The sequence below is a fragment of the Sander vitreus genome, chromosome 14, assembly GCF_031162955.1.
Source record: "Sander vitreus isolate 19-12246 chromosome 14, sanVit1, whole genome shotgun sequence".
Classification (NCBI taxonomy): Eukaryota; Metazoa; Chordata; class Actinopteri; order Perciformes; family Percidae; genus Sander; species Sander vitreus.
The window spans coordinates 5,883,362-5,907,012 of NC_135868.1; the positions used below are offsets into that span (position 1 = coordinate 5,883,362).

The 23,651-nt window shown below is 40.0% G+C and overlaps 2 protein-coding genes across 6 annotated transcripts; both read right to left on the minus strand.

The window, feature by feature from the left end:
• Positions 1 to 428: 428 nt before the first annotated feature.
• Positions 429 to 8,730, minus strand: hsd17b8 (hydroxysteroid (17-beta) dehydrogenase 8). Of its 2 annotated transcripts, XM_078268176.1 has the most exons (9): positions 7,929 to 8,728; positions 6,477 to 6,679; positions 5,232 to 5,348; positions 3,923 to 4,018; positions 3,435 to 3,520; positions 3,261 to 3,345; positions 1,673 to 1,715; positions 762 to 836; positions 429 to 669 (listed from the first exon to the last, which is right to left on the minus strand). In XM_078268176.1, exons 1-9 carry the CDS (start codon positions 7,972 to 7,974, stop codon positions 650 to 652), a joined length of 771 nt encoding a protein of 256 aa, XP_078124302.1. In that variant the 5' UTR covers positions 7,975 to 8,728; the 3' UTR covers positions 429 to 649. The 2 variants fall into 2 exon arrangements, with proteins under 2 accessions (XP_078124302.1, XP_078124303.1); XM_078268177.1 differs by lacking the exon at positions 429 to 669 and having other exon boundaries at positions 820 to 836; positions 3,244 to 3,345; positions 7,929 to 8,730.
• A 4,344-nt stretch (positions 8,731 to 13,074) lies between these two features.
• Positions 13,075 to 23,527, minus strand: brd2a (bromodomain containing 2a). Of its 4 annotated transcripts, none has more exons than XM_078268174.1 (12): positions 23,438 to 23,527; positions 18,104 to 18,410; positions 17,710 to 17,847; positions 17,237 to 17,387; positions 16,876 to 17,075; positions 16,249 to 16,770; positions 15,722 to 15,850; positions 15,419 to 15,610; positions 15,041 to 15,303; positions 14,285 to 14,604; positions 13,962 to 14,090; positions 13,075 to 13,537 (listed from the first exon to the last, which is right to left on the minus strand). In XM_078268174.1, the coding sequence occupies exons 2-12, from the start codon at positions 18,380 to 18,382 to the stop codon at positions 13,410 to 13,412; spliced, it is 2,451 nt and encodes an 816-aa protein (XP_078124300.1). In that variant the 5' UTR covers positions 18,383 to 18,410; positions 23,438 to 23,527; the 3' UTR covers positions 13,075 to 13,409. The 4 variants fall into 4 exon arrangements, with proteins under 4 accessions (XP_078124300.1, XP_078124298.1, XP_078124301.1 ...); XM_078268172.1 differs by lacking the exon at positions 23,438 to 23,527 and adding an exon at positions 23,065 to 23,274; XM_078268175.1 differs by lacking the exon at positions 23,438 to 23,527 and adding an exon at positions 21,539 to 22,179 and having other exon boundaries at positions 13,075 to 13,534.
• Positions 23,528 to 23,651: the final 124 nt, after the last annotated feature.

Below are 23,651 nucleotides of genomic sequence, written 5' to 3' on the forward strand. Positions count from 1 at the left end.
AACAAATGTCATAGTATAGTACGTCGAACAAAAGTCATAAAAAGTCATAGTACGTTGAAAAATGCAATGTAAAAAGTCACTAGTATAGTATGTCGAAAAATCATAGTCATAGTACCAACTCACTATACTGATTTTTATATGTCAAAAAAAGACAAAAATGTCATAAAATTCATAGTATAGTTAGTATGTCATAACAAAAGTCATAATAAAGTATGTCGTAAAAAGTCATAGTCTGTTGAAAAAGTCGTAAAAACGTCAGTCATACATTTTCTTTTTTAATAATTTATGTTTCTAAGATTTATGTTGTTTTTTATTATTGAACCTGCCCAGTTCAGTACAATTATATGTCTATTTACCTTGATTTTTATCTGCCCTCTGAGTGGAGTTAGGATGGGTCAGGAAAGAAAGTGTAGGGCTTTACAGACATCTCAAGGGTTGAGTCAAGTAGTTTTAATGTTGAACTTTCAAATTAAAATACAAAATTCTGCACAGAAATATTACAAACAAGTGTTTATTGGCAAAAAAAAACTAGCTTTATATACTGGCTTTGCACAGTATATAACATGTTGTATGTCGAATACAAACGTAGGATCATTGAACAATTAAGTTAACAACGAAGGAACTGGCCTCCCATTGGTCTTCATCAGATTCATCCAATGAAAAGTCCTCCTACAAAAAGACACAGACACAGTTTGAGCATGATGAAAATAAATGAAATTATTTCCCCAAAGCTACTGTCAGAGAATTTAATCACACTGTACCTGTCACTTCAACACTGGCTCCGGTGATGTATCGAGAATCATCTGAAGCTAGAAAGGCACAAACATCAGCAACCTCTGGAGGAGAACAAAAAGGACAAGTCAACAGTGTGATCAGGTTTTACAAACTGAGCATGCCAGACACACATGTAGACAATGTACAATCCATGTCCATTTACTTAATTTCACTGTACAGGACAAACACTGAAGGGGAGATGACAAGGATCAAAGGTGTGGAGAAGTAATGGAGAGAAAGGAAATAATATTTCAACGTGTTTTGTGTCCACCAGGAAAATCTTTTTTAGCTGATACAATAAGGGTGTTTTCACATATAGTCCTCTTTAAACGAACCAAACTCAGTCCTCTTAAAGTGGACCAAAAAGTGAACCAACAGAAAAGGGACTCAGTTCTTTTTGTGTTCACATTGTCAGTTTACGTGAAAAAAGGACTCATTTCTCTTCCTGGTCCACTTCAGCTTTGATGGGGCCTCAGGGCTAAATTACATTAGCAAAAGGCAAAAGGGCAAAGCGAACCTAAGGTGTATTGTGTTCACAATATACAGATGAAGAGAAACGCAACGCTGAATTGAAGCAAACCGTACTCAGACCACTTCCCCAGGAGGTCGGAGTTTGGTTAGTTTCGGACGGGTCTGAGTCCCTTAGAAGTGTTCACATATGCGCAAAAAATGCTGACTAATAGTTCTGAGTTCTCATGGAGGGCTGACACGGACCAAGTGTGAAAACGCCCTAAGAAAGACCCACATCCAAACGGCTTTATAAGTTTAGATTCTAGTTATGTTAGGAGCTTAAAACAGTTAATTTAAAGTCAGTCCATTATAAATATCTGTAAAATGGAGAATAAAGGACTGTAGTGAAAACAAATCAGAGTGATGTTAAACATGTGTCTTTACTGACCTTCAGGTTCACCCATTCTTCCCAGAGGCACCAAGGACTTCATCTGAAACACAAAAAAACCTGACACTGAACAGAGCGAAGGAGGACAGCACTGTTTGATGACAAGAACGGAGAGTCAGGGTCGTCTGTCAAAGGTTTTATTTGGTTGGAGATTCTATTAAAAGGGTCAAATCAACCAAATCCCCCCCCAAAAAACCTCACAGACACTTGGTAATATTTAGCAACGCAGAAGGTCTTAGTTTTATTTGTTGTGGCTTAAAGATCTCCACCGCCAAGACTTCTGCAGACAGAACAAAGGTTAATTTGTGCTGCTTAAAGATTCATGAAAAAAAACAGCAACTTGTCTTTTTCAGTGTCTCAGGTTAATCCACTGAACTCCCAGTCAGCAGCTTTCCATTTGAGAGCTAGTTTATACTGAAGGCAAAACTCTTGTTTCACCATTTTGTTGTTGTTGATACATCTGCTGCAACAAAAATCAATCCGTCTTGCAAAGTGCTCTATAAACGGTCATGTATAAATAATAATATTTGTAGGGAGTTAAAAGTAATGGAATTTAAATCTAAAATAATAATTGTTAAATTGATGTTTGGTTTGTTAAATTGGTGTTTACTGTTGTAAAGCTTTTTAGTAATGAAAACATTTTACTTTGACTTTAATTCACTCCCAGTAAAAAACCTGCTTAAATGATTATGAAGAATGATTGTCATTGGTCATTCAATAATTATTTTCTTTTTCCCCTTGTTTATTTTCTATATGGATTGTACTGTATTTTTACAAATGTTTATCATGTGAAGCACTTTGTGACTTTGTCTGTAAAAGGTGCTATATCAAAAAAACTTATAATTTGTGTTTGGTACATATTGAAATTTATTTAAATGGCTTTACTTATCAAAAATGCACAAAATATCAATCACACAGCATCGTATTTAGTGGTCAGAATATTACTGCAGCAGTTTAGACCCGAGTCATGTTTTCACTCCTGATAGATGAAGTGTTAAGGCTCTGACACACCAACCCGACGGCCGACCGTCAGCAGAAAAGGCAGTCAGTCCCCGAGTTGTTCAGAAAGGTACCCCGGAACACACTGAAGCAACGCCGACTTGAGCATACGTTCTGCACATGCGCACAACGTAATACGTCTCTATAACAGCAGGCGGTGCTAATCTGTGTTGTCGCCCAAAAACTGAAAACCGGCAGCTGAATGGACGAACGCAGGCTTCTCCCAAATTTCAAAGCCAGACCATAATGGCGGCTCGTTCGGAATACAATCTCGTATTTTACAAAAATAGTTTCTGAAAACACTTTAAGCGAGAAATAGGCCATGCAGTTACTAAATCTGTCTTCATTTCAGATCAACAAAGGTCAGTTTAAAAGATTTTCGTCAGATTTTGAGAGGCTTTTGTCATGCTCATCCCACTAGTCATTTCCGGGTTAGCATTGAAGGCCAACGGCTCCTCCGACTGACGACGGCACGGAACACACCGAACAGACTCGGGTCACGACCTCGCCAGACTGTCCAACGTCCGATAATTGGGTTGGTGTGTCAGCGCCTTTACTGTATCTGTGTGTACCTGTGTGCGTGCTGTACCTTGCTAATAACCTTCTCTGGAACTTTATCCGTCATCGGAGTCGATATGAAACCTGGCAGCACACAATTACACCGAATCCCAAACCTGGAGGAAAAGAGAAGGAAAAGCAGATCTTTGTTGTATTCCAAATACTTTGACTCTGATGTGTTAGTGTTGCATCGGGCTCTTCTCACCTGCTGAGCTCTTTGGCAGCGGTCCTTGTTAAACCCTCCACTCCTGCTTTAGAGGCAGCGTAATTTGCCTGTCCAATGTTTCCCACCTACAAACATTAACCACACAGACACAAGGATTCAGTGCCTTAAGTGCTGTATCACTGTAGGTTTTTTAGGTAACAGCCGGAATTCAAATCAGCCACCAGATACTTTCACAGAGGACTGAACAACTCATTTACCAGCTCCTGAAATGTGTGGCTTTCAAACCAACTTTGACATTCATATTGTGTTGTTTTAGAATCAAAATATATTCTTGAAGGATATCTGTTTGTTCTTGTATCTTATGCTCTGAGAAATGTTGGTAAGTAAAGGCTAATACCGTTAACTTTAACAGTTGGGGACAATCCCACTATCACACCGCCTTTCTGGATAAAAACAGTAGAGCTTCAGCTAAATATTAAAACTGTAAAATAGAGGCCATGTGCCTGCCAGGCCTGCTGGTATCTCACCTTTCCCACGATGCTGCCCACAGTAACGATGGATCCTTTGGGTGCTCCACAGGCAACCAGAGCCTGAGCGACAGCCTGAATGACCAAGAATGAACCCTGGGAGAGATGCAAAAGAAAAGATGACTCAATAAATCACTTCACACCGTTCTGTTCTCTCGTCTTCATTTAATATGCAGTGCTAACTTTCAGTATTTCACATAACAGAACACAGACACAGATGCAGGTTGAGCCAGGACTTTCTGACGGTGAACAAGCTATTATAATTATGCAATGCAGAAGCAGAAGTTGAAAAATAATGTGTTTCTGCTGCCAAAGCAGAGAGGAGAAGAGGTCTATCTGATCAATAATGCATTCATAATTATGGGAGCTAATTAACAGTGTTTGTCTTTTTGATTTCTAATAAAAAACAACAGAGTTTACTTTTTATCTCCACTTCTCATTACAAAGTCGCCTCATCTTATTCTGAGCTGCTGTGATGGGGGGGAAAAAAAAGAGTTTAAAAGCATCAAGACTGATAGGAAGGAACCGCTTTCATTGTCATCATTATATTTAGTGTCACAAAATATGCCTGCATGGTTTTTTAAAGCTCTCTGGAATATCAAAATGATTATGCTGACCTATAGAAATATCTATTGCTCTTTAATATTTGTGACTTCATTGTAGAGTCAATACTTTAGTTCCTGTCAGGATCCTACAGGAATGACTCGATGTTTCCAGTGATCTGATTGGCTGTCTGGGAGGCACTATAGGGTCCCAGACCGCAGAAAGAACAAATATAAACACTCATTTGTTCCTCTGTCTATATCTCTGCTGAATCAACATAGGAGGGCAAAGAAGTGATAGTTCCCCTCCACTTATTATATATTATATATCATTATATTTATGGCTATTTAAGACCACTCTTGCAGGGCAGGGCCCCCCTCATATTAATTATTTATTTATTTATGTTTTTATTTTGTGATGCCTATATGTTTTTAGCTTTTTGTCTTTAGGTTGTTGTGTTGTAATTGTTGGAGCTTGTATTGCAAGACAAATTTCCGTGTCTACGGACAATAAAGTGCTATTTATCTATCTATCTATCTATCTATCTATCTATCAATCAATCAATCAATCTATCAATCGACAGGTTTTGATCTGATTCTCTGAAGTTAACCTGCAGCATTGGTGATAGATCCCATGGTGATCTACCTCAGAAGCAAGCCAGCTTCATGATACCAGAAAACCAGAGTTGAGCCAAAGACAGCTAGATAACCCACTACGCTCTCAGCTAAGCGTGGTGGTTCGGGCACCGGGTGTCCCGGCTGCATACCTTCAGGTTGACCTGGATGACTTTGTCAAAATGATCCTCATCCATGTTGAGCAGGAAGTCGTCCTGGGTGATGCCGGCTGCGTTCACACACACTGAGGGAGGCTGAAAGTACTGAGTCTGCAGAGGGAGGGCACAAAAAAGTTAGAGGGGGGGAAAGAAAATATGTAATAGTCCCTGCAGCATTTTAACATATCAAGAGAGTAAAAAGTATGTATTTCTCAGAAAATATTGCAGATTATACAGAAGCCCTATACGCAAGGGACTAGTATAACCTGGGGACCTCCAGCAACGTATAATAATTGCAGAGATCTGTAGAGCTTCAAAGATTAGTTGATTAATCAATTAGTTGTCAACTATTACTGCAAATTTCGTTGTACGTAAGCTTGTAGAATGACAATAAAGTATATTCTATTAAATTAATTGGCAACTATTTTGATAATCAATTAATCGGTTTGAGTACATTTTTTTATGAAAAAAAACAAAGTCAAAATTCTCTGATTCCAGCTTCTTAAATGTGAATATTTTCTAGTTTCTTCACTCTTCTGTGACATTACACTGAATTTCTTTGGGTTGTAGAAAAAACAAGAAACTGATCAGTGTCTTTGAGTGTGTTTATTTGACCATTTTCTGACCAAACAACTAATCGATTAATCGAGAAAACAATCGACAACGGAAATTATCTTTAGTTTCAGCCCTGGTTGTCTGTGATCAGAATCCAATGCCAATCTGCCACGTCTGTAGTTTGTCTAGTAAAAATTAACAAGCAAATTATCTACAGAATTTCCCGAAACACTGAGAATGCGTAATAATATTAGTCCCGTGCTAATCAGCATGTCTGTGATTCAGAGTTGTATCGGCTGTGGGTTAAATGTAGGGAATCATTTCAGTAAATGAAAGTACAGACTTCACTTATCCCTTGTGAATGTGCCGCACAAAATAATACATAAGGTCCCCTAGTAATACCTGTGCCGTGTGAATAGGGCTTATAATAATAACTTGTATTTATATAGCGCCTTTCATAAAACCCAAGGACACCTTACAGAATTACAGTGGCTATACTAAGGGAGGTTGTAGGCTGTGGTAAACAAGTGGTGGTTCAGGAGTTTTTTTTTAAATGTCCAGGGATGTAGCATTTTGAATATCTGCAGGGAGGGTGCTCCAGAGGGATGGCGCTGCAACACTGAAGGTTCTTGTCTCCAAAGGTACAGAGTCTTATGAATTGAATGTTCTGTCTGTCCCACACACCTGTATACTTGTGATCAGCTTCTTTACGCTCTCTTTTGACGACACGTCCACCACAGCCGCCCTGTGTGCCTGCCCTCTGAGGTCACTCGGCAGGCTCCCCAGGGTCTCATTGGCCGACTCCTCGCTGATGTCAGCGACCACCACGGAGGCGCCCTCGGAGGCGAAGCGCTGACACACCGCCCGTCCAATCCCACTGCCTCCTCCTGAGGGGGGGGGGAGAAGAGTGAGAACTGAGCAGGACAGCGTGTGTTGACCAAAACATTGTAGCATGTGTCATGAATTCATGAGGAATTCCCTGTTTCAGAGGAAAGACTGAGTGCCAGGAGTTCCTCTCTGGATATATTTGTTAGGAAGCAAATCAATCGAGGTCATCTTTTCTCCATTTGACAGCCCTCCATGTGCAAGTAACATGCATTTGCATCTCTTTCCTTAAGTCTTCAACATTTATTGTTTTAACTATAATTAATCACTGGAATTGTTGGGTCTAGTGTGTGGTCTAGACCTACTCTATCTGCAAGTGTCTTGAGATAACTCTTGTTATGATTTGATACTATAAATAAAATTGAATTGAATTATACTGATCCATTATGTGTCTTTGTACTGTATCTGTGTTGTTATTCTGCCTCCATGCAAACTGAAATTCCGGTGACCAAAACTCAAATGAATGCAACTTTCTTTCTTTTTTTAATCCCAAAGAGCATTAGCTTTCATTGTCTGCTGTTGGAAATAGAAGAGGACAACAGCTTTATCATTTGCATTAGAGCTGCAGTAAATGAATCATTTATAAAATGAATGTAGTCATTTGACTATTTAGTCTTTTATTAAACAGAATCAGTAACTGGTTGCTGCATCACTGTGTTATAGATTATTATAGAAGTGAATATCTTTGGGTGTTGGACTGCTGCTAGTCAGACAAAACAAGACAATTGCAGATTTAGACTCACATGTTCCACTTTTTCCAGACATATATATATATATATACACACACACACATATATATATATATAAAAGCTGTAATTAATATTATATATAATTTAGAGCCAAAGTGACATCAGAAGTTTTACTTTCACTACTTTCAAATTACTGAAATGAATCGGACCTGATCCATACAGGTGGGACTACTTTTTTGAAAGGCATTTATCATTGCTAAGATTTAACTTGATGCGTTTAACGTTAAACCCAAATGTTCGCTCACTAGTTGTGAGTCAGTAGAAACAAACATTACTTTACCAATCTTTTACAAGGTTACTAAAGAGTTAACATTTACAAACCAACTGTAGCCTACTTTAGCAAGCAGTAGTTGGTTTAAACGGGGAAGCTGACTGATCGACCACAAACGTTTAAGACAATATTCTGCAAAAACAAACATCCCGATCGCTTTTCCCCTTTGTGTTTCTTAACCTGGGTTATACACACTGACACTGAATGATGCATGGTAAAATATAAACGTACCAGTGACCAGCGTCAACCTTGATATAAGCCTTGTGGCAGCCGCCATGATGGGTTTGTTTCCTTTAGGAAGCACTAGAATAGCCTCAGTTTGTTACCTCTCATGCTATTACTAAATTTGACTCGCGCAGATTTTCTGCATTTATGTATGCACGCGCACTGCAACATGGTGAATTATAATATGTAACGGCAACCTCATCTGTGAAAATCATTAATCGCGAACACAGCTCGTTTTTTACTCCTACTGTAAGTTTTATTTTGAAAAGGGTTTACCGGACGTTCACTATGTCATTGTTTCTAGCTTTGATAGTAGTGGTGTAGTTACTTGTTAGGCCGTTAGAGGGCCTCGTGATTAACACTCGGATATATGGAAAACACTAATCTACACATTGGTAGACACTAAATGGAGATGGAACTGAAATGTATTAACAAACCTGACTGTTTCTTTCATGTCATGAATATATTTTCCTCATTTCTGACTTTCAAAGACAGCTGTGTTGGGCACTCTGATTGATTAACGTTAACATTACCTTACAATAACAAGAGGCTATTGTTACAACCAGCAAGACAGCTAACGTTAACTTTACTTAACACCATTAAAGACTAAGTGTTCCTGGAGCAGATTTCACTATTTGAAAGAATTATATAACGTCAATGACGATAATCTGACTCAGAGAAACAGGTCTGGGGCCCGTTTCAGGAAGGAGGTTTAACAAACTCTGAGTCTAACTCTGAGCTGATTTACCCTGAGATGGGAAGCTTAGAATTTCACTAAACCTGCTTTCTGAAACGGGCCTCTGGTGTTTCAGTTAACGGACTCACATTTTTGCTGTTACTTTGTCGCATGGCCGCTCAGAAACTTGTGCAAAGACTAACTCATTTTGACTAAGTAGGAAAATAAGTCCTCATATATAATGCATGCTTGAGCTCCGTGATGTTGTGTTTCCACATCATTAGGTAATTAGCTATTAGCTAGATCTTCGTCGTGCCGTTCGGTTTGTTTACTTCGAACCGGAAATCATATCTATAGTGCACGCAATGCATCATGGGATACGGGGACTTTTTAAAGGCCTTTATTTTGACAGTGTTGACGGCACCGGACGTATAATTATGTTATTGTGTCTGCCTTGACTGCATACGGTAAACACTCAAATTAAAACGTCATACGAGACAGCGCAGTACGATTACTTGCTTCTACGACTTGCCTAACTAGCAAGAAGGCTCCCAAAACGTAGATGAATTGACTTGACTGCCAATTCATAGTCTCAAAACAAAAAACGCCCTGGGGCGACGGCGACCGCCTGTTTTCATGGAGTAGCTAGATGATAAAACTACATCCTGCGAATAGTATAAAGGTCCTGGATTAGGGATGAAATTAGCTCACTGATTAGTTTTAAGAAAATAAAATTACTTTACCCAACTTGAAAATGTTCACGTATTAAATGTATACTAGTTGATTGAGCTTGTTGTTGTTGTTGATGGAAGGGCCCATAGATGTGAGTGAGTCTGCCTTAATATTAGAGTAATGTTGTAGTTACTCATTGGAGCCACAAGAGGACATACAAACTCATGATTATACATAACACAAACGCTGTGGTTTCCCTTTTATGGTGGGGTTTTATAATTCCTAAACTCCATACTCTTCTATAAATATATCATATAAAACAAACAGAAGTCTTAATATGCTAATGTGTCTGCTTTAGCGCTTGGACTGGGTTAAAGACGACCTTTGTAACCCTGTATAATCCAATCACATGTAAACACTGCCCTCCGGTGGACACAGTGCATAACGAAAGCTTTCTCGTTTCTTTTTATTTTGAAAGTGGTCACCGGAAGTATTACTATGTAGCTGTGTCTAACTTGACACAATACACTGTAGTAACGCACTGTGACCACCAGAGGGCATAATGCGGATCTGATTACATGCTCGCTTGCCAGCTATATTTTTTAAACGTTTCTTCTTCTAAATAACTGTTCATCACCTTTTGAAAGCAAAATGTATCATCATGGCGAGTTTGTTTTATTCATACATATGTTTTATTTTTGATTACTGTCGTCTTTGTTTCTTTGTTTTTCATTAAGTGGCTATAATAAAACAAATATATGAACTATTTATCCATTTACTCACAAGTTGCATGAAGCAGAAATGTGGCAGTAATGTAGTTGTCACTAAAACCTCAGTGGCTGAACTCATATAGAAGCAGAACAGGAGAGTTCTGCTTCTACTTGCTTAGAAATGAATTTTTCTGACTTTGTGTCATCTGATTTGCACAGTATTATCTTGGAATAGGATTTTATGAAAAGTAAGCACTCACCATACAATGAATGGCTTACTGTACCGGTAATATCACGATATGGCAATTCTGCGCAACAATCCTATAATGATACATCGCCGATAAGAGAGTGTCCTACATCAACACCTTTACAGCTCACGTAAAACAGTGGCTCCTAGAAAACCAGAGATGCACTCACTTTTAACTGTCACACATTTCATCACCCGTACGCTTTCACTGTTAAACTCAATGCAGTATAGAGGTGGATGAATAATGTCTTTTTCATCATGTGTTTTTGTTTTCTATTGTTTGTTCGTTTTGTCAATGTACAGTATATGTCAATATTATGAGTATCTTTTAATGTATAGTGAATGAGTGCTGTATGACTGCTGGCTGTCTCTATGTTAGTCTTATGTCACCTGCCTAGGGTCTGCAGATGAAAAGTAGTTGTTTTGACTAATTCTGGCATATTTACATGGTGTTTTTTATACAACGTTTATAAATATGCATGGTCCCTATCAAATAAATCAATCTAACTATGAATATAAAATGCCCATGAAAAGGTGAAGTGCAGGCTTTCTTTTTTTAATCACTGCAAGTCCGTTAGAAAACAGTACGATTCTGCAGCACATGTTTGATCTGCATTTTCTTTGTTTTCTTTTGCTCCAATAGCCATCCAACATATCTCTGGGATCTCCCACCTGACATGCAGGTACTGTATGTGACAGGCAGTCCTGGAACAAATGGGGGAAGGTCAGGACGGGCTGTGCAGGAATTACAGGAAGGATCAGGTGTGACATCATTGTGTCTTATTTTACCAACAACAGAGACAGAGATGGGGGGTGTTGGAAACCGTTTCTTTCTTCACTGAAATGATTGGGGGGGGGGGCATGAGGGGAAGTGAAGTTGAAGGAACCATCAAAGCTTTATCAGTCACTGTAGGCATGAATACTTACAGCATTTTAAACGATTGTACGAGCTTTTACATTTATCTAAACATTTTAGTTCTGAAGCAACAATTGACATCATAGAAGAGTATATATAGTTATGAGTGGTTATAGTTATGAATGAAATTAATTGTATGAAAAAAAAAGTGAATTACTGTGTCCCTTGAAATAGAAAACTTCACATTTTTAAAACATCCATTCTTAGATTTGCACAAGTTCAGTATGTTCTTAAAATCTGTAAATGAAATTCCCCCCAGTCAGTGAAAAGATGAACATGTCTCAGTTTATTTATGTACAGATGTTCAGATGAAATGGAGTCAACTACAGAGGCATTTAGATTTCTGACAAACTTCAGAAAAGTAAGACTGACAACTGGAGTATTTTGTTTTATAAGAGAAGCCTCCAAAAACTTCGCTGAACAAAATAAGCTCAACTAAGTTACTGAAGGAAAAACAAAAACATGCTCAATGATTGAAACTGTAAATATGTACACTTTTACAATCCGGACACTTAATCTGTGCATATTTGAATAGACTTCAATTACATTACTTTCAGTATTGTGAAAAAAAACTTTCCATTCAAATTCCATCTAAATAAATAATCAAGTTTAAAACATACAATACTCCAATCTCAAGCCACAGGCGATTTTAAAAAGGACAAAAATAACACACCTTACCTAAATCACAAAATTGTTTAGTCGTACCAGCAAACAAACATTGTTATTACTAACATTAACCTCTAATATATTTTTGTCTAAACTGGCTGCTGGATCCCAAAATTCAGAAAGCCACTTTCACGTTTTCACTAGCCACATTGCTTATCTAAAAATAAAGATGGTTGTTTAACTGCAGAAGAGGCTAAATAAGAGAAAAATCTCACCGAAACAAACAAACAAACAAACAAACGTTGCTGCTGAGAACCTCCCAACCTGCTATTACTACTGGTGTTAAAATCACACAAATAAGTAAACTTACTCTTACACAAACCTCAGTTAATACAGAAAATAAAACGTGGAAGCTGCCGTAGATCTCAAAGGCCAAATTATTATAAAAGACAAAGCAGTTTTGCTTTTGTGACACTATGGTGCTAAGAGGAGATGGCCCAAAAACTAACCCAAAATGCTCCAGCTACACTGAAGAACCAGCTAAACCTTTTCTTGCAACTTCAAATTCAGATGTTTTGTGACATAAGTCGATGTGAACCTCAACCCCAAAAGAAATCAGAAGAACAAAGATGTGATTTGGGCACGGGTGAGTTGACAAGACACGTCCTCAAAATTTATTAGCAGATTGGTCACAAGAAGAAAAAAAAGCAACATGTTTACAGAGAAATTGAGATAGATGAAAAAAAAAGAAAAAAAAAAAGACAGCACACATGGGAACGGATATATGTTTGTATAAACTGATGTGTAACTGTCACATTTCTGTACAGTGGCCAACCCTTTCAGACAAGTACAGGAGTACACGATGCAGTAAAGTAGTACAAGAGTATGCAGATGTTTGTCAGCTCCTCTGTATTGCATGCATTCTGTATTCTACTGAACCAAGGTGCTTCTGCGTGCACACTGATTTTCAACGCCTGCGTCAAACTATGAGGATCTCACACACACGCAAACACATACGTGACACACACACATACACACACACACACACACACATCCTCACTACCCCTCTTTGAAACTCATGAAAAAAACAAAACAAAAACTAAAACTCCACCCACACCTGTTCATCTTTCCCAGCATAAGGGAATAAATTAGCTCCATAAAATGCTTCTTTATAAAAGAAAAATAGATATTTATATAACTGTACACCTTTATCTATACAGCATAAAGACAGGGAGCACAAGAAGAAGGGAAATTATCTCCAGAAATAAGACAGATTCTGGCACTAGCACCCTTATCCCTCCAACGCATGCGTCGCTTATCTCCTCTTTTTGCAGGAGATGGAGCATCCCTCGCTCTGCCCAACAAGGCCAGTTCTCCAGAGAACAGCAGGACTTCAAAGAATCTCCAGTTTTCCATCCATTCTCAACGTATGTGTCCAGGACAGGATTGGATGAATGAGCTGAGCGCAGGGAAAGCCCCATCTCTCTCTTTCTTGGTTTGACACGTGCTGAGTTGGACCAGTTCTGCCTAGTGCTGGTCTCTCTGATCCCTTCTGCAGCGTCATCGTCAGTCGCTCTACTGCCGCTCAGTCCACTCGGTGGGAAGCGAAAACACCCGAGGGTCCCTAACATGACCCTTGCATACGGACACCCCGGGCCTCTCAGCCAGAGTCTGATTCGCTTGTGTCTGAAGATGAGGAGGAAGACGAGGATGAAGAGGAGTCTGAGGAGGAGCTACTGGCGCTGAGACGTGACGGCTGGTTGTGCTGCTCTGTTGCCGGTTTCTCTGCTGGAGATAAGACAGCAATTTTTAGACAACGCAACTTGGAACATTTAATCTCTCAATATCACAACAATAGGATGCTGCACTTATCTTATAAAAACAACAAAAAAATGACGATACAACATAGTGTATTAAGTTTGGATCTATATGTATCGAAATGTCTTTAAAATATATTCTTTTTTGATCTTTTACAAATTACTTTAGAGTAATTTTGTACATGGACCAAAAGAATCCCTGAGTAAAAAAATAAAGAGCTTGTAATTAGATGTCGAATAAATAAACAAAAAACAGCCACTCAATTTTTTGTGTGCAAAACATTACAGATTTCTGACATAACCATCACCTTGCAGTTTATTTTTGAAAATGTGGAAGCTTTAATCCCAATTTATATCAACACTAACTCTTACAGACAGCAGTATAGAGGACTTACGTTTGGTCTTAGCAGGCTTCTTCCCAGAGTTGAGCTGACCGCTGACGTCCATCAGCCTCCTCTCCAGCTCCATCTGTTTCTCCAGAGTGATCTCTTCCCGAGATTTGCCAGCAATGTTGTTTTTACTTGCTGCAAACAAACAGACAATAACAATATCCATGAGGTGGGGGCTACTGTACTACATTACCAAAGATCTACAAATCCCCAAGACCACAAAGCTCTATTAAAAGATAGATTTTCATCTAAAAAAGGTAAAAACTAATTTGCATAACTGGCATAAAACTTATTAACTAATTAATTATTTCATGGTCTCTGCCACTAACCATATGGCTTTCGAGGTTTCTTCCTCAGACACGTCATGACGTATCTCTCCAGCTCCCGCAGTGTTGATGGCTTAAGGGTCTCAAAGTCTATCTCGATTTCCTCCGGGTTGGTGTCTCTGAGCGAGGGCTCGCGTGATTGGATGATATAAACAACGCGGCCCAGCTTCTCGCCGGGCAGCTTGTTGATGTCCAGGCTGAGTTGACGCTTCTCATCGTATGACATTGGTGCCGTCTCCTCCTCTTCATCGGAGTCGTAATGACTCACTATGGGCTCGGGGACCGGCGGAGGCATGCTAAACGTCATGGCGCCCTTTTTGGTTCTGATGGAGAGAATGACATGGAGGGAGAGACCGTTAAAAGATGACTGACGATGGTCTATTTGAACCCACAATGTGATTAGGCAAATCATAAGAGCATTAGAAACTGCTAGGAAGCAATGCATGATGTGATTTGTCGACCATAAACTTAAATGGGACATATGGACTGACAAAGAATGTTCTTTTTAAGGATACTGATGTCTTTTGATGTTAGCAACAGATACTTCAAACTTTTAATTACACGTTACAGTCTTTTTTGTCTTGTTTTCTTGTCTTTATGTTTTCAAAAATGCCTTGTGATTTCTGCTGCAAACTAATTTCCCCACAGGGACAATAAACTAAACTACATAATGTACATTATTTTACTTACAATACTTATTTTACACTACAATCTCAGCATGCACCACATACCCATTGGACAAATTGTGAGAGTACTCACTTGCTCTTGTTGTTTTTCTTGCTCGGTGCCTTCTTGACCGGCACTACAGGACCAGGCGTTCCTCGGTTGGTCTTGGGTTTTGGAGTCTTGGTGATCTTGGGGGTCTTGGGCGGTCTAACAGGTGTCACCTCTTCCTCTATCTTCCGATGCTTCTCTTTTTCTACCTTTTTCTTTTTTTTCTTGTCCTTCTTCTCTTTCTTTTTCTTAGGTTTGACGATGGGGCCCTGTGAGAGTGCTGTGAGCTGCTCATGTACCGCTTTTAGCTGAAGGAAAAAAAAAAAAAAAAAGACAGATGTGTGAATTAAATCCTGAGGAGTAAATATAGCAGATAACATAAGATAAATTATATTTTGTGTGTGCATACACAGTAGTACAAACCTGTTCCTGCAGCTCTGCCAGTCGGTTTGCCCTCTCTTCCTCAGAGTCAGAGCTGGGGCTGCTCTCGCTCTCCTCACTTTCACTGCTGAGCTCACTCTCAGATGACGATGAAGAGGAGGAGGAAGAAGACGAGGAGCTAGGGGGTCTTGGAGGCTCGTCTGGCATCTTAGCAAAGCAGAACTCAAAGACATCCTAAAAGGGTTAAGCAGTATGTAAGTGAACCAGCTTAAAAACAAGAACAGGATACACTAGCAGCAGAATTCAATAATATAATGAATTGTATCACTGGACTAGGTACATTACCTGCAGTTTTCTGGCCATGCCAACCACATCATGATCAGGGGGGTTGTACTTGTAGCAGTTTGAGAACATCAGCCTGACATCAGCAGAGAACTGCTGGGCGTCACGATATTCTCTGCCGTCCATCTTCCGCTAAAAACAATGAGAGAATTAGAAATTTTAGTCACATACTGTATTTTAGAAAAACAAAGCAAAATGTGTCTGCCCCATTGTCTGGTGTCACTGGAACTACCAATTTTAATTAATTTGGCACATTAAAACTAGGCCACACCTTAAAGTAAACACTCATTCTCAATCAGAGAAAATATACCTGAAAAGAAAGTGAAGGAGGGCCACATAGGATGTACATAGTAAGTATATATATATGGCTAATCTTAACATCCATGGTAGGTATAACAATATGTCAGTCTACCCTGTTTTCATTCTATACTTGCTTCAATTCGGTGCAGCAAGACCGGAGAACAGATAACACCCTGCTCCTCTGTTCTGAAAAATGTTGACAGTTGTGCGTGTATTCCTAAAGCAAGTACCTTGATGGTGCTGAGGTCCATGGGCTGCTTTATGATGTCGTGGTAGTCGTGAAGACCGAGCAACGAGGCATCGACAGGCTTGTAGAATGGCCAGGCATACCCTGCATGCTTCTTTGACAGCAGGTCCTTCAGGACCCCATTGCAGTAGCGCAGCTGGGGGTTCAGCTTGCTGCGACGCACCGGCGGTGGCACCATGGAATCTGGTAAATCCTTCTTGGGAGGCTTGATGGCTCGTCCACTCACTCCTCTCCTGCCACCCCCCGCTTTGGTACCCATCATCATTGTTCCACAGCCCATACCCATGCCCATGCCCATGCCCAAGCTCATGCCCTGGCTGAGGTTATGGCCTTGGTTCATCCCCAGACTGGAATTGTGGTCCACCCCCAAAGAAGTGAGGGTTAGCGGGGAGTCGTGCCCACCGCCTAGCCCCATGCTGATGCCGCTGACGGCCATGGTGCTCATGATGGGCATGGCTACAGTGGTTGGGGTGGTTGTGTCTGCTTTCCTCTTCACACCCTTTTTCTGTGAGACCAAGAATGGTGTTTAGTCTGTGGTCTTCATTATTATTTTTTTCAAAATACTGTTTTACATTTTGACTAAACAAAACCTGTTTAGTGCATAAATTACCTTCGCAGTGGGCTGTGTTGGAGGCAGACCAGCGATTGTAGGGATGCTTTGTTCAGTTGTAAGAATAAGGGGCAGACTCTTGGTCACGTGTGTCTGTGGGGGGGTGGAGAGGATGGAGTCAGGTGTTTCCGGAGTGGGAGGGGAGTACGCTGACTGGGAAACAGCTGGGACCTGATGAGCTGTAGTCACTCCTCCAGAGACTGGCAGAGAGAGGGCAAGGATTCAGAAAAACAATTATTTAGTAAAATAGGTTGTGCTCATACATGCATTTGCATTTAGATAGAGTATGTTTGTACTGCATGTATGATGACTGCAGACTTGACTTGATGTCTGTATTAGCCTGATTGAAGCCAGTACTCACTTGCATTTCCTCTGCCTTTTTTGCCAGGTTTGGTTGGTTTGATCCTTGGAGGGGGAGCAGCCAGCTCTAGTTCCTCCTGGGGCATCTGAGCCACTTTCTGCAGAAAAGCCTTTTCCAGTGACTGAGCCATCAGGACTATGTCATCTGTAGGCTGCAGAGGAGGACATTTCAGCAAAATGGTTGCAACAGTAGAAAGATGTTTTTTAGCAGTCCAAGTTAATAACACACTTGTATAAAGTAAAAAATGGCCTCACTTTCATAGCATGTTGTATCTGAACATTTCATGTTAAGGTTAAGCATGTCACTGGTTTCATTTGATTTCTATGGGATATTTTTTCTTTTATTACTATTTTTATAAAAATCTTATGAAAATTAGCACATTCACCATATGTCCAGGCTACTAATAGTGGCTGGCATGAAACATCATCTTGCCAGGATATCTTAGGCTCACACTTTCTCACACACACACTTACCTTGTTATAAATGTAGCAATTGGTAAACATGGTGTTGAAGTCCTGCATGCACTCACTGGCACAGCGGTAGTAGTTATTTTCTAGTCTCTTCTTAATGGTGCCCATATCCATGGGAATTTTGATGATCTTATGATAGTCCTGGAGGGAGACAGAGACAAGTGAGACACAATAGGAAGAGACATCCAAAAATGAAAAAGATAAAACAGTACTATAAGCCTGTGGCTGGTAGGACTGATGATGTGAAATGGATGGAATCTAAATGTTTTATTACTAACAGTGATGGTGACACATGACCTTTTGCATGTTATTTCATACGGTTGTTTCTGGGAAATAAGGTTGGTCCCTCCTATAGACCGAAGAAAGATAATGTACAATTTCTTGTATTCACACTCACAGGTAAGTTGAGCTTGGCGGCATCCACAGGTTCATGAAAGGGCCAGGCAAAGTGGTGTCTCCACAAAGACTTGAGCAAGACTTTCTGTAGGAACTGAAGTTGGTTGGTCATCCTCCCCTGTCGGCTGGGGTCCCTCACTGGGGGCTGTGGGGGCCCCGAAGGGGTCATATGACTGAGGGGGGGCATCCCAGGACTCTCAAAGCCCTCATAGAGCAGTGAAGGTTTTCTGATGCGTTTTCCAGCTGCGCCAGAACCCTGGTCCATGGTTGTGACTCCCATTATGCCAACGTCAAGCCCGACATGGGAGCTGTAGAGAGCAGTTGAAAGACCAATTAACTATTTGGCAGTTGTCAGAAGTTGTTAGAATAAGTCCGTGGTCGACATGTGGTTAGAAAATGTATACTATATTTATTTGCTAGCCTCCCAAATTAAACAAGGTTTACTCTGCAACTCAACAAAATCATATTGTTGACTTGAAACAGCAAAAACTACTATTCTGTCTGTATGTTGTTTAATTAAAAAGGGAGCCAGGTCCACTGCCTTCGTTTGCAGGAGTGGCGACGGAAGACTTAATTTGCTTATGGACTCTATATTTTTTAGCACTGCAACGGTTCTATTCTCCCAGTATTAGCAGAAAAAATGATGCCGTATATTCAGTCCCATGAATCCTGGGATTAATATGAAAACTAATCATCTAATTGTGTCATCCTGACAATATAGTGTCCTCTTGTTGGCATACATTTTATATTATCCTATCAAACTTGATTAAGCCCGCTTATATGAATATAGTATCGTTTAAACCCCCTTTACAAGGAACAGTCACACGTCCTAAGCGTTAGCAAGCACACAACAGGCTGACTTGGAATTTACTCCCGCAAAAGAACAGCCATGACTACCACTTCCTCCTCTTTACCGGACGTAAACAGCACTGATTACAGACAGAAACTTCACCCTATTTCCATGTAGAAAAAAAATATGTCAAAAAGGATTGCGGGTGTTTTAGCTGGCATATTACAACGCTGACTGGACTGTATTTTTCCAACAGAAATATCTATTAGTAATGATCTCTGACTCCTAAGTAAACACACTGCTGTGTTGTACACACCCAAATGTAGTCACTCAGGAGTACTGGCAGGTAATGTATGTTGGCCCCTGCAACTTATAGTTAATAGTAGCCACAGGGAACGCAAGCAAGAGTGAATGAGTCAGGGGCTGCCATTGGCCTTTGACTGCTCTATAACTGGGAACATGGCTGTGCTAGCCTAAATCAGCATCAGATTGAGTTCCTGGTAACTTGGCTGCGGTTGGATGCTTTAACACCACAGATATAACAAGACACTTCCAGCATATCTACATGGTCACCTGGTCTGTTGTTAAGGAGTAAAAATATGCATAAAAACATCTTCTTTTAGTCCTAGGAAGATGGAGACTGGTGTTGTACCAATCCTATACAATTTAAACTTCCCAGGGTGGAGTTTTACACTATCGTGAGAAGACTGCTCCCTTTCAACAATGCTAAGATTTCTAAAGTCAAACCCTAAGCCTGCATGCCTATGTTAACATCTCTTAAAAATGTGTATATAAATGTCCCCCATTCCACCTCATTTTAGACATCAGAATTGCTGGAGTGCTGCAAATACTCCAGGATGCCAAACAGGGTTCAAATTTATCACACAGCAGATTTGCTTCACTCAGTCCCCGCCTAAAAACACTGGTAATCTAATCTATTGAGTGGCTGTAACCCCCTAACCCAATTCACTAGCCATTTGACTGGTGTCCAAAAAAGTTAAATTATTTTAACCCTAATTTCAGACACTGCTCCTGGCTGCTGCTATGTTCTTCTTGTGTGCTACCACTGCATCCACAAATTGCATTTCCCTTTTTTCATAAATAACCGCACTCCCTCCGCCATCAATAACATGAACTCACCATAGCACATCTCCGCTGACCTGACAATGCAAAACAAGTTGTTCGAGGAGCAAGTAGGGGTCGTCTGCCGGGAAATCATTTCCTAACACTGATGGTACTTAGCACCGTTTTTATTGTTTACATTGTCAAAGTATCCTTGCAAGTTCATAACACAATAGTTTCGTCTGTACACTAAAAGCCTAACATTGAAACACTGATGCAAAGTGTGCAAGTATTACTGTGTTTGCATCATGCTGTAAATAAGGGGCCCCATGGGGGCGGGTGTATACCTTAATGGTGTTGCACTAATCCACCCTACTGTACAAACTTTAGAAGACAATTAAAGGGTAAACTTAGCTGCCAATGCAGTTGAAATTTTACATTACGTAAGTAGAAATGGCTATTAAAAAAAAATACAAAAATACATATTCAGTCAATTTGTTCAATCTAACTCTTGTTCGTTTATAATAAGGCAATTCGTTTTGAATGATACAACTTTTGGAAACACATTTGACAGTTAGTGTACTTTATTATTTAAATGGAAATAATCATGTACAACATAAACAACACTAAACAAAAACATGTTTTATGTTAGCTGTATAACGGATAACAAATTATGTGTAAAATTGGGTTTGGTGCCCAAGAAAAAAAAACAAGGCTATTAAGTACAGTGGAGTTCCGTTATAAATTAATATATATATATATATATATATATATATATATATATATATATATATATATATATATATATATCTCTAAATGAACAGTTGCTACCTAGCTTGGGCTAAGTGACATTTAGCAGTGTAACCAGGCAACCAACTAAACACCCGGGACGCATGGATAGCTGCGTTAACCCTTGTAACGTTAATGCAATGTCGTTGTACCAGTGATCACAACAAACCCAGTCCGTCACGTGGATACAATAACAAACAAAGCTAAGGACACACGAATAACCGTCGCAAGCGCGAACCTCTGCCTCTTAACGTTATCTGGCGTACTGTCTCTGTAGCTCATGGTCGTCAACTGTGGTGTGGTATGTTATTGTTAGCCGCCGGCATAGCTACATAACGTTAATAAAAATTTACTTCAACTATGTTATTAAGTTAACATACAAATGTTTATTCCACTATAACAACGAATAAACAAGACACGCCGGTCGAGCTATTGTTAAAGGGGAAAGCTCGCGTCTGACGCTAATGCTAGCGAAGCTAGCAGCAACTGCCAGGCAGCGGGAGAGGGCGGCCAACGGCAGAGGCGCCCCGAAGATGGCGCCGGCATAGTGCGAACAGTCGCAGCTTTTTACAAACCACAAACACATTTTATTTCCTCAACATGAATTTCTCTTCTAATCCCTTTAACAACGCGACAACTTCTTCCTGCAGCACATTCGCTGTCCGTTTCCCTCTTCCATTTGAATTACAGCAAACACAGGCTGTCAGCAACGATATTTTGAAACAAAAACTCATGAGAAATGTTTACAATATTCCCTCTGATGGAAAGCTGAGAGTCAATTTTACCGGTAGATACCTGTCAAGGAGCGGGTTAACTGCCATATCCATCAGGATGGATCCGGATTCAGTTTTTAGCTAGACTCGGACCTGGACCTGGATCCGTCTCTGTTCGTCAGTTTTCTCCGCTCCCCGCCACGGTGAACTCCTTTAATCTGCTTCGCTGAAATGGCGACGATGCGCCTACACCCGTTGTTTTATAGACCTACCATTCACCCTATTGGATAAACCACCTCAGACTGTCCACGCCCTCTGAGTTCCTATTCGCTACGTACTATGTCGGTCAAAGTCACCACACCCCTAGATACTGAGACTTCACTGACAATCTTTCAGGCCAACCTATTTGCAAGTTTTTGCTGTCCGTCAAGGAAATTGCACAATACTATTGGCCCAGCATATTTAGTATACAGAAATGCTGTCTGTAACTGGCTCCTCCATTTAATCCTTTACAAAATGCGAGGGCACCGAAACTGCCACCCTTCTTATCATATTACATTACGTCAACGTATGCAACGCGACGGCGGGGATTGGTCAATAAGGTTGTAACGCGGGCTTCCAGGGTAAATACCAAGACGCCTATTGGTTCTTCGAGCGGGTCACGCGTACCCCTCAAGAGCCTCTCCCAAGTCCCCACGAGCTCTCTGCTTACCAGAATATCCGCACGCACTTTCAGAAGAGGCCCACAGCCGCCATCTTTAAGTACAATGACAGACTATTATAATATAATTACTTACAATTGACAAGGTAAAACATCGCCTCAAACATAGAAAAGGCTACATGTTTGGTGTACAAACACAAGTTAAATAAGTATCGTTCATCTGATGGAGTAAAAGGCACCATTTTAGAGGACACAGCCAAACAAGGCCTCCATGGCTCAAACACCAAAGCAGTAACGTTGAGGAGGATAAAGTCCACGCTAACAACTCTAACTGCGTGTAAAACGATGAAGCTCAGCTTATTTACTTGAATGAATAATACAACGACCACACCTAGACAGGGTCATAAGAACGAATCACTTAATGACACAGCAGTTTTCCTCACTGACCTCAGATTACAGTTGATCAAAGTAACGTTGACACTGCTTTTGCCCAACCAAAACTAAAAAGACAATCTAAATATCGCATAATTAAAGCATTAGGAAATCGAAACGTCAATCAATCTTAAAAGTACAGGTTTTAAAATGCAAATACCATACCTGGCCTTTGAAAGTTCTTAAAATAGATTAAACCAAAACTATAAAATACACAAGAACAGGATTAGTAAGTCTTTAGAAAACTTCTGATGTTTAAAAAAGACCAACGATCTACAAATTCAACAACCACACAAAATGGTTACCTAACCACATGCGCCCATCCCCCACACCAAGGTTACAAATACCCCACAATGTCACTCAAATAAACTATGTAAAATAAAACTAGGTCGCTGCAATATTAAATATTAAGTTTTCAAAAACGTTATACTGTAAAAACATAACGGAACAAAGGGAAAGTTAATTATCCAAAAGACAAAATAAATACTTTTTGTTTTTAAGTATGACATAAAAACCTTGAATTAAAAATAAATACAAATGTCGACTGGTAAATCCAAAAATAATGCGAAGCCTTTCTTGAATAAATCTTCTTGTCTTCCACCTCGATACTTTTTAACCAACACATTTCCCTCCAACATGTCCGCCTTCTTCCCCATTCCCTGCGCTGGATGGGGGAGGGGAGTCATGTGATAAATAAGGCTGAGCACACGGTTTATCAAAACTTCGACACGTGGCATCCCACAAAAAAAAACCCGCAATAAAAAGGTATCCACAGCGAGTCCCTTCTCATAAAAACGTCACCTCCATATGCCCACCCTGTGCTTTATACAAAGTATTAAGCTCAGATTTAGGAATAAAGTTGCCAAAATATCCGAACAAAGAGCATACTTTCCGCTGCATTTGGCTTGCTCCGATTGGTCAGGCTTGACCACGTGACGAAAACGAGTTTTGTATGATTTATTGTGCTATTTCCCAAACTTCCTCTATTGTACTCCGTGTATGGTCGCATAATCCTTAAAATCTCATGTGTAGTTTCTCAGTTTGTCCCAAAAGTGTTAGAAATGTCGGGTTTCTCCAGATGACGATTGCTGTCGAGCTCAGT

Excerpts from the sequence above, each read along its gene's own strand:
- hsd17b8 (XM_078268176.1), bottom strand. The coding sequence starts at position 7,974 with ATGGCGGCTGCCACAAGGCTTATATCAAGGTTGACGCTGGTCACTG. Across the intron at positions 5,349-6,476 it reads AGCTGATCACAAGTATACAG|ACTCAGTACTTTCAGCCTCC; the intron begins GTGTGTGGGACA and ends CTCCCTCTGCAG. Across the intron at positions 1,716-3,260 it reads CAGAGAAGGTTATTAGCAAG|ATGAAGTCCTTGGTGCCTCT; the intron begins GTACAGCACGCA and ends TTTGTGTTTCAG.
- brd2a (XM_078268172.1), bottom strand. The coding sequence starts at position 23,174 with ATGTGTTGGTTAAAAAGTATCGAGGTGGAAGACAAGAAGATTTATTCA. Across the intron at positions 17,848-18,103 it reads CCGCCAAGCTCAACTTACCT|GACTATCATAAGATCATCAA; the intron begins GTGAGTGTGAAT and ends GTCTCCCTCCAG. Across the intron at positions 15,851-16,248 it reads TGGACCTCAGCACCATCAAG|CGGAAGATGGACGGCAGAGA; the intron begins GTACTTGCTTTA and ends CATTGTTTTTAG.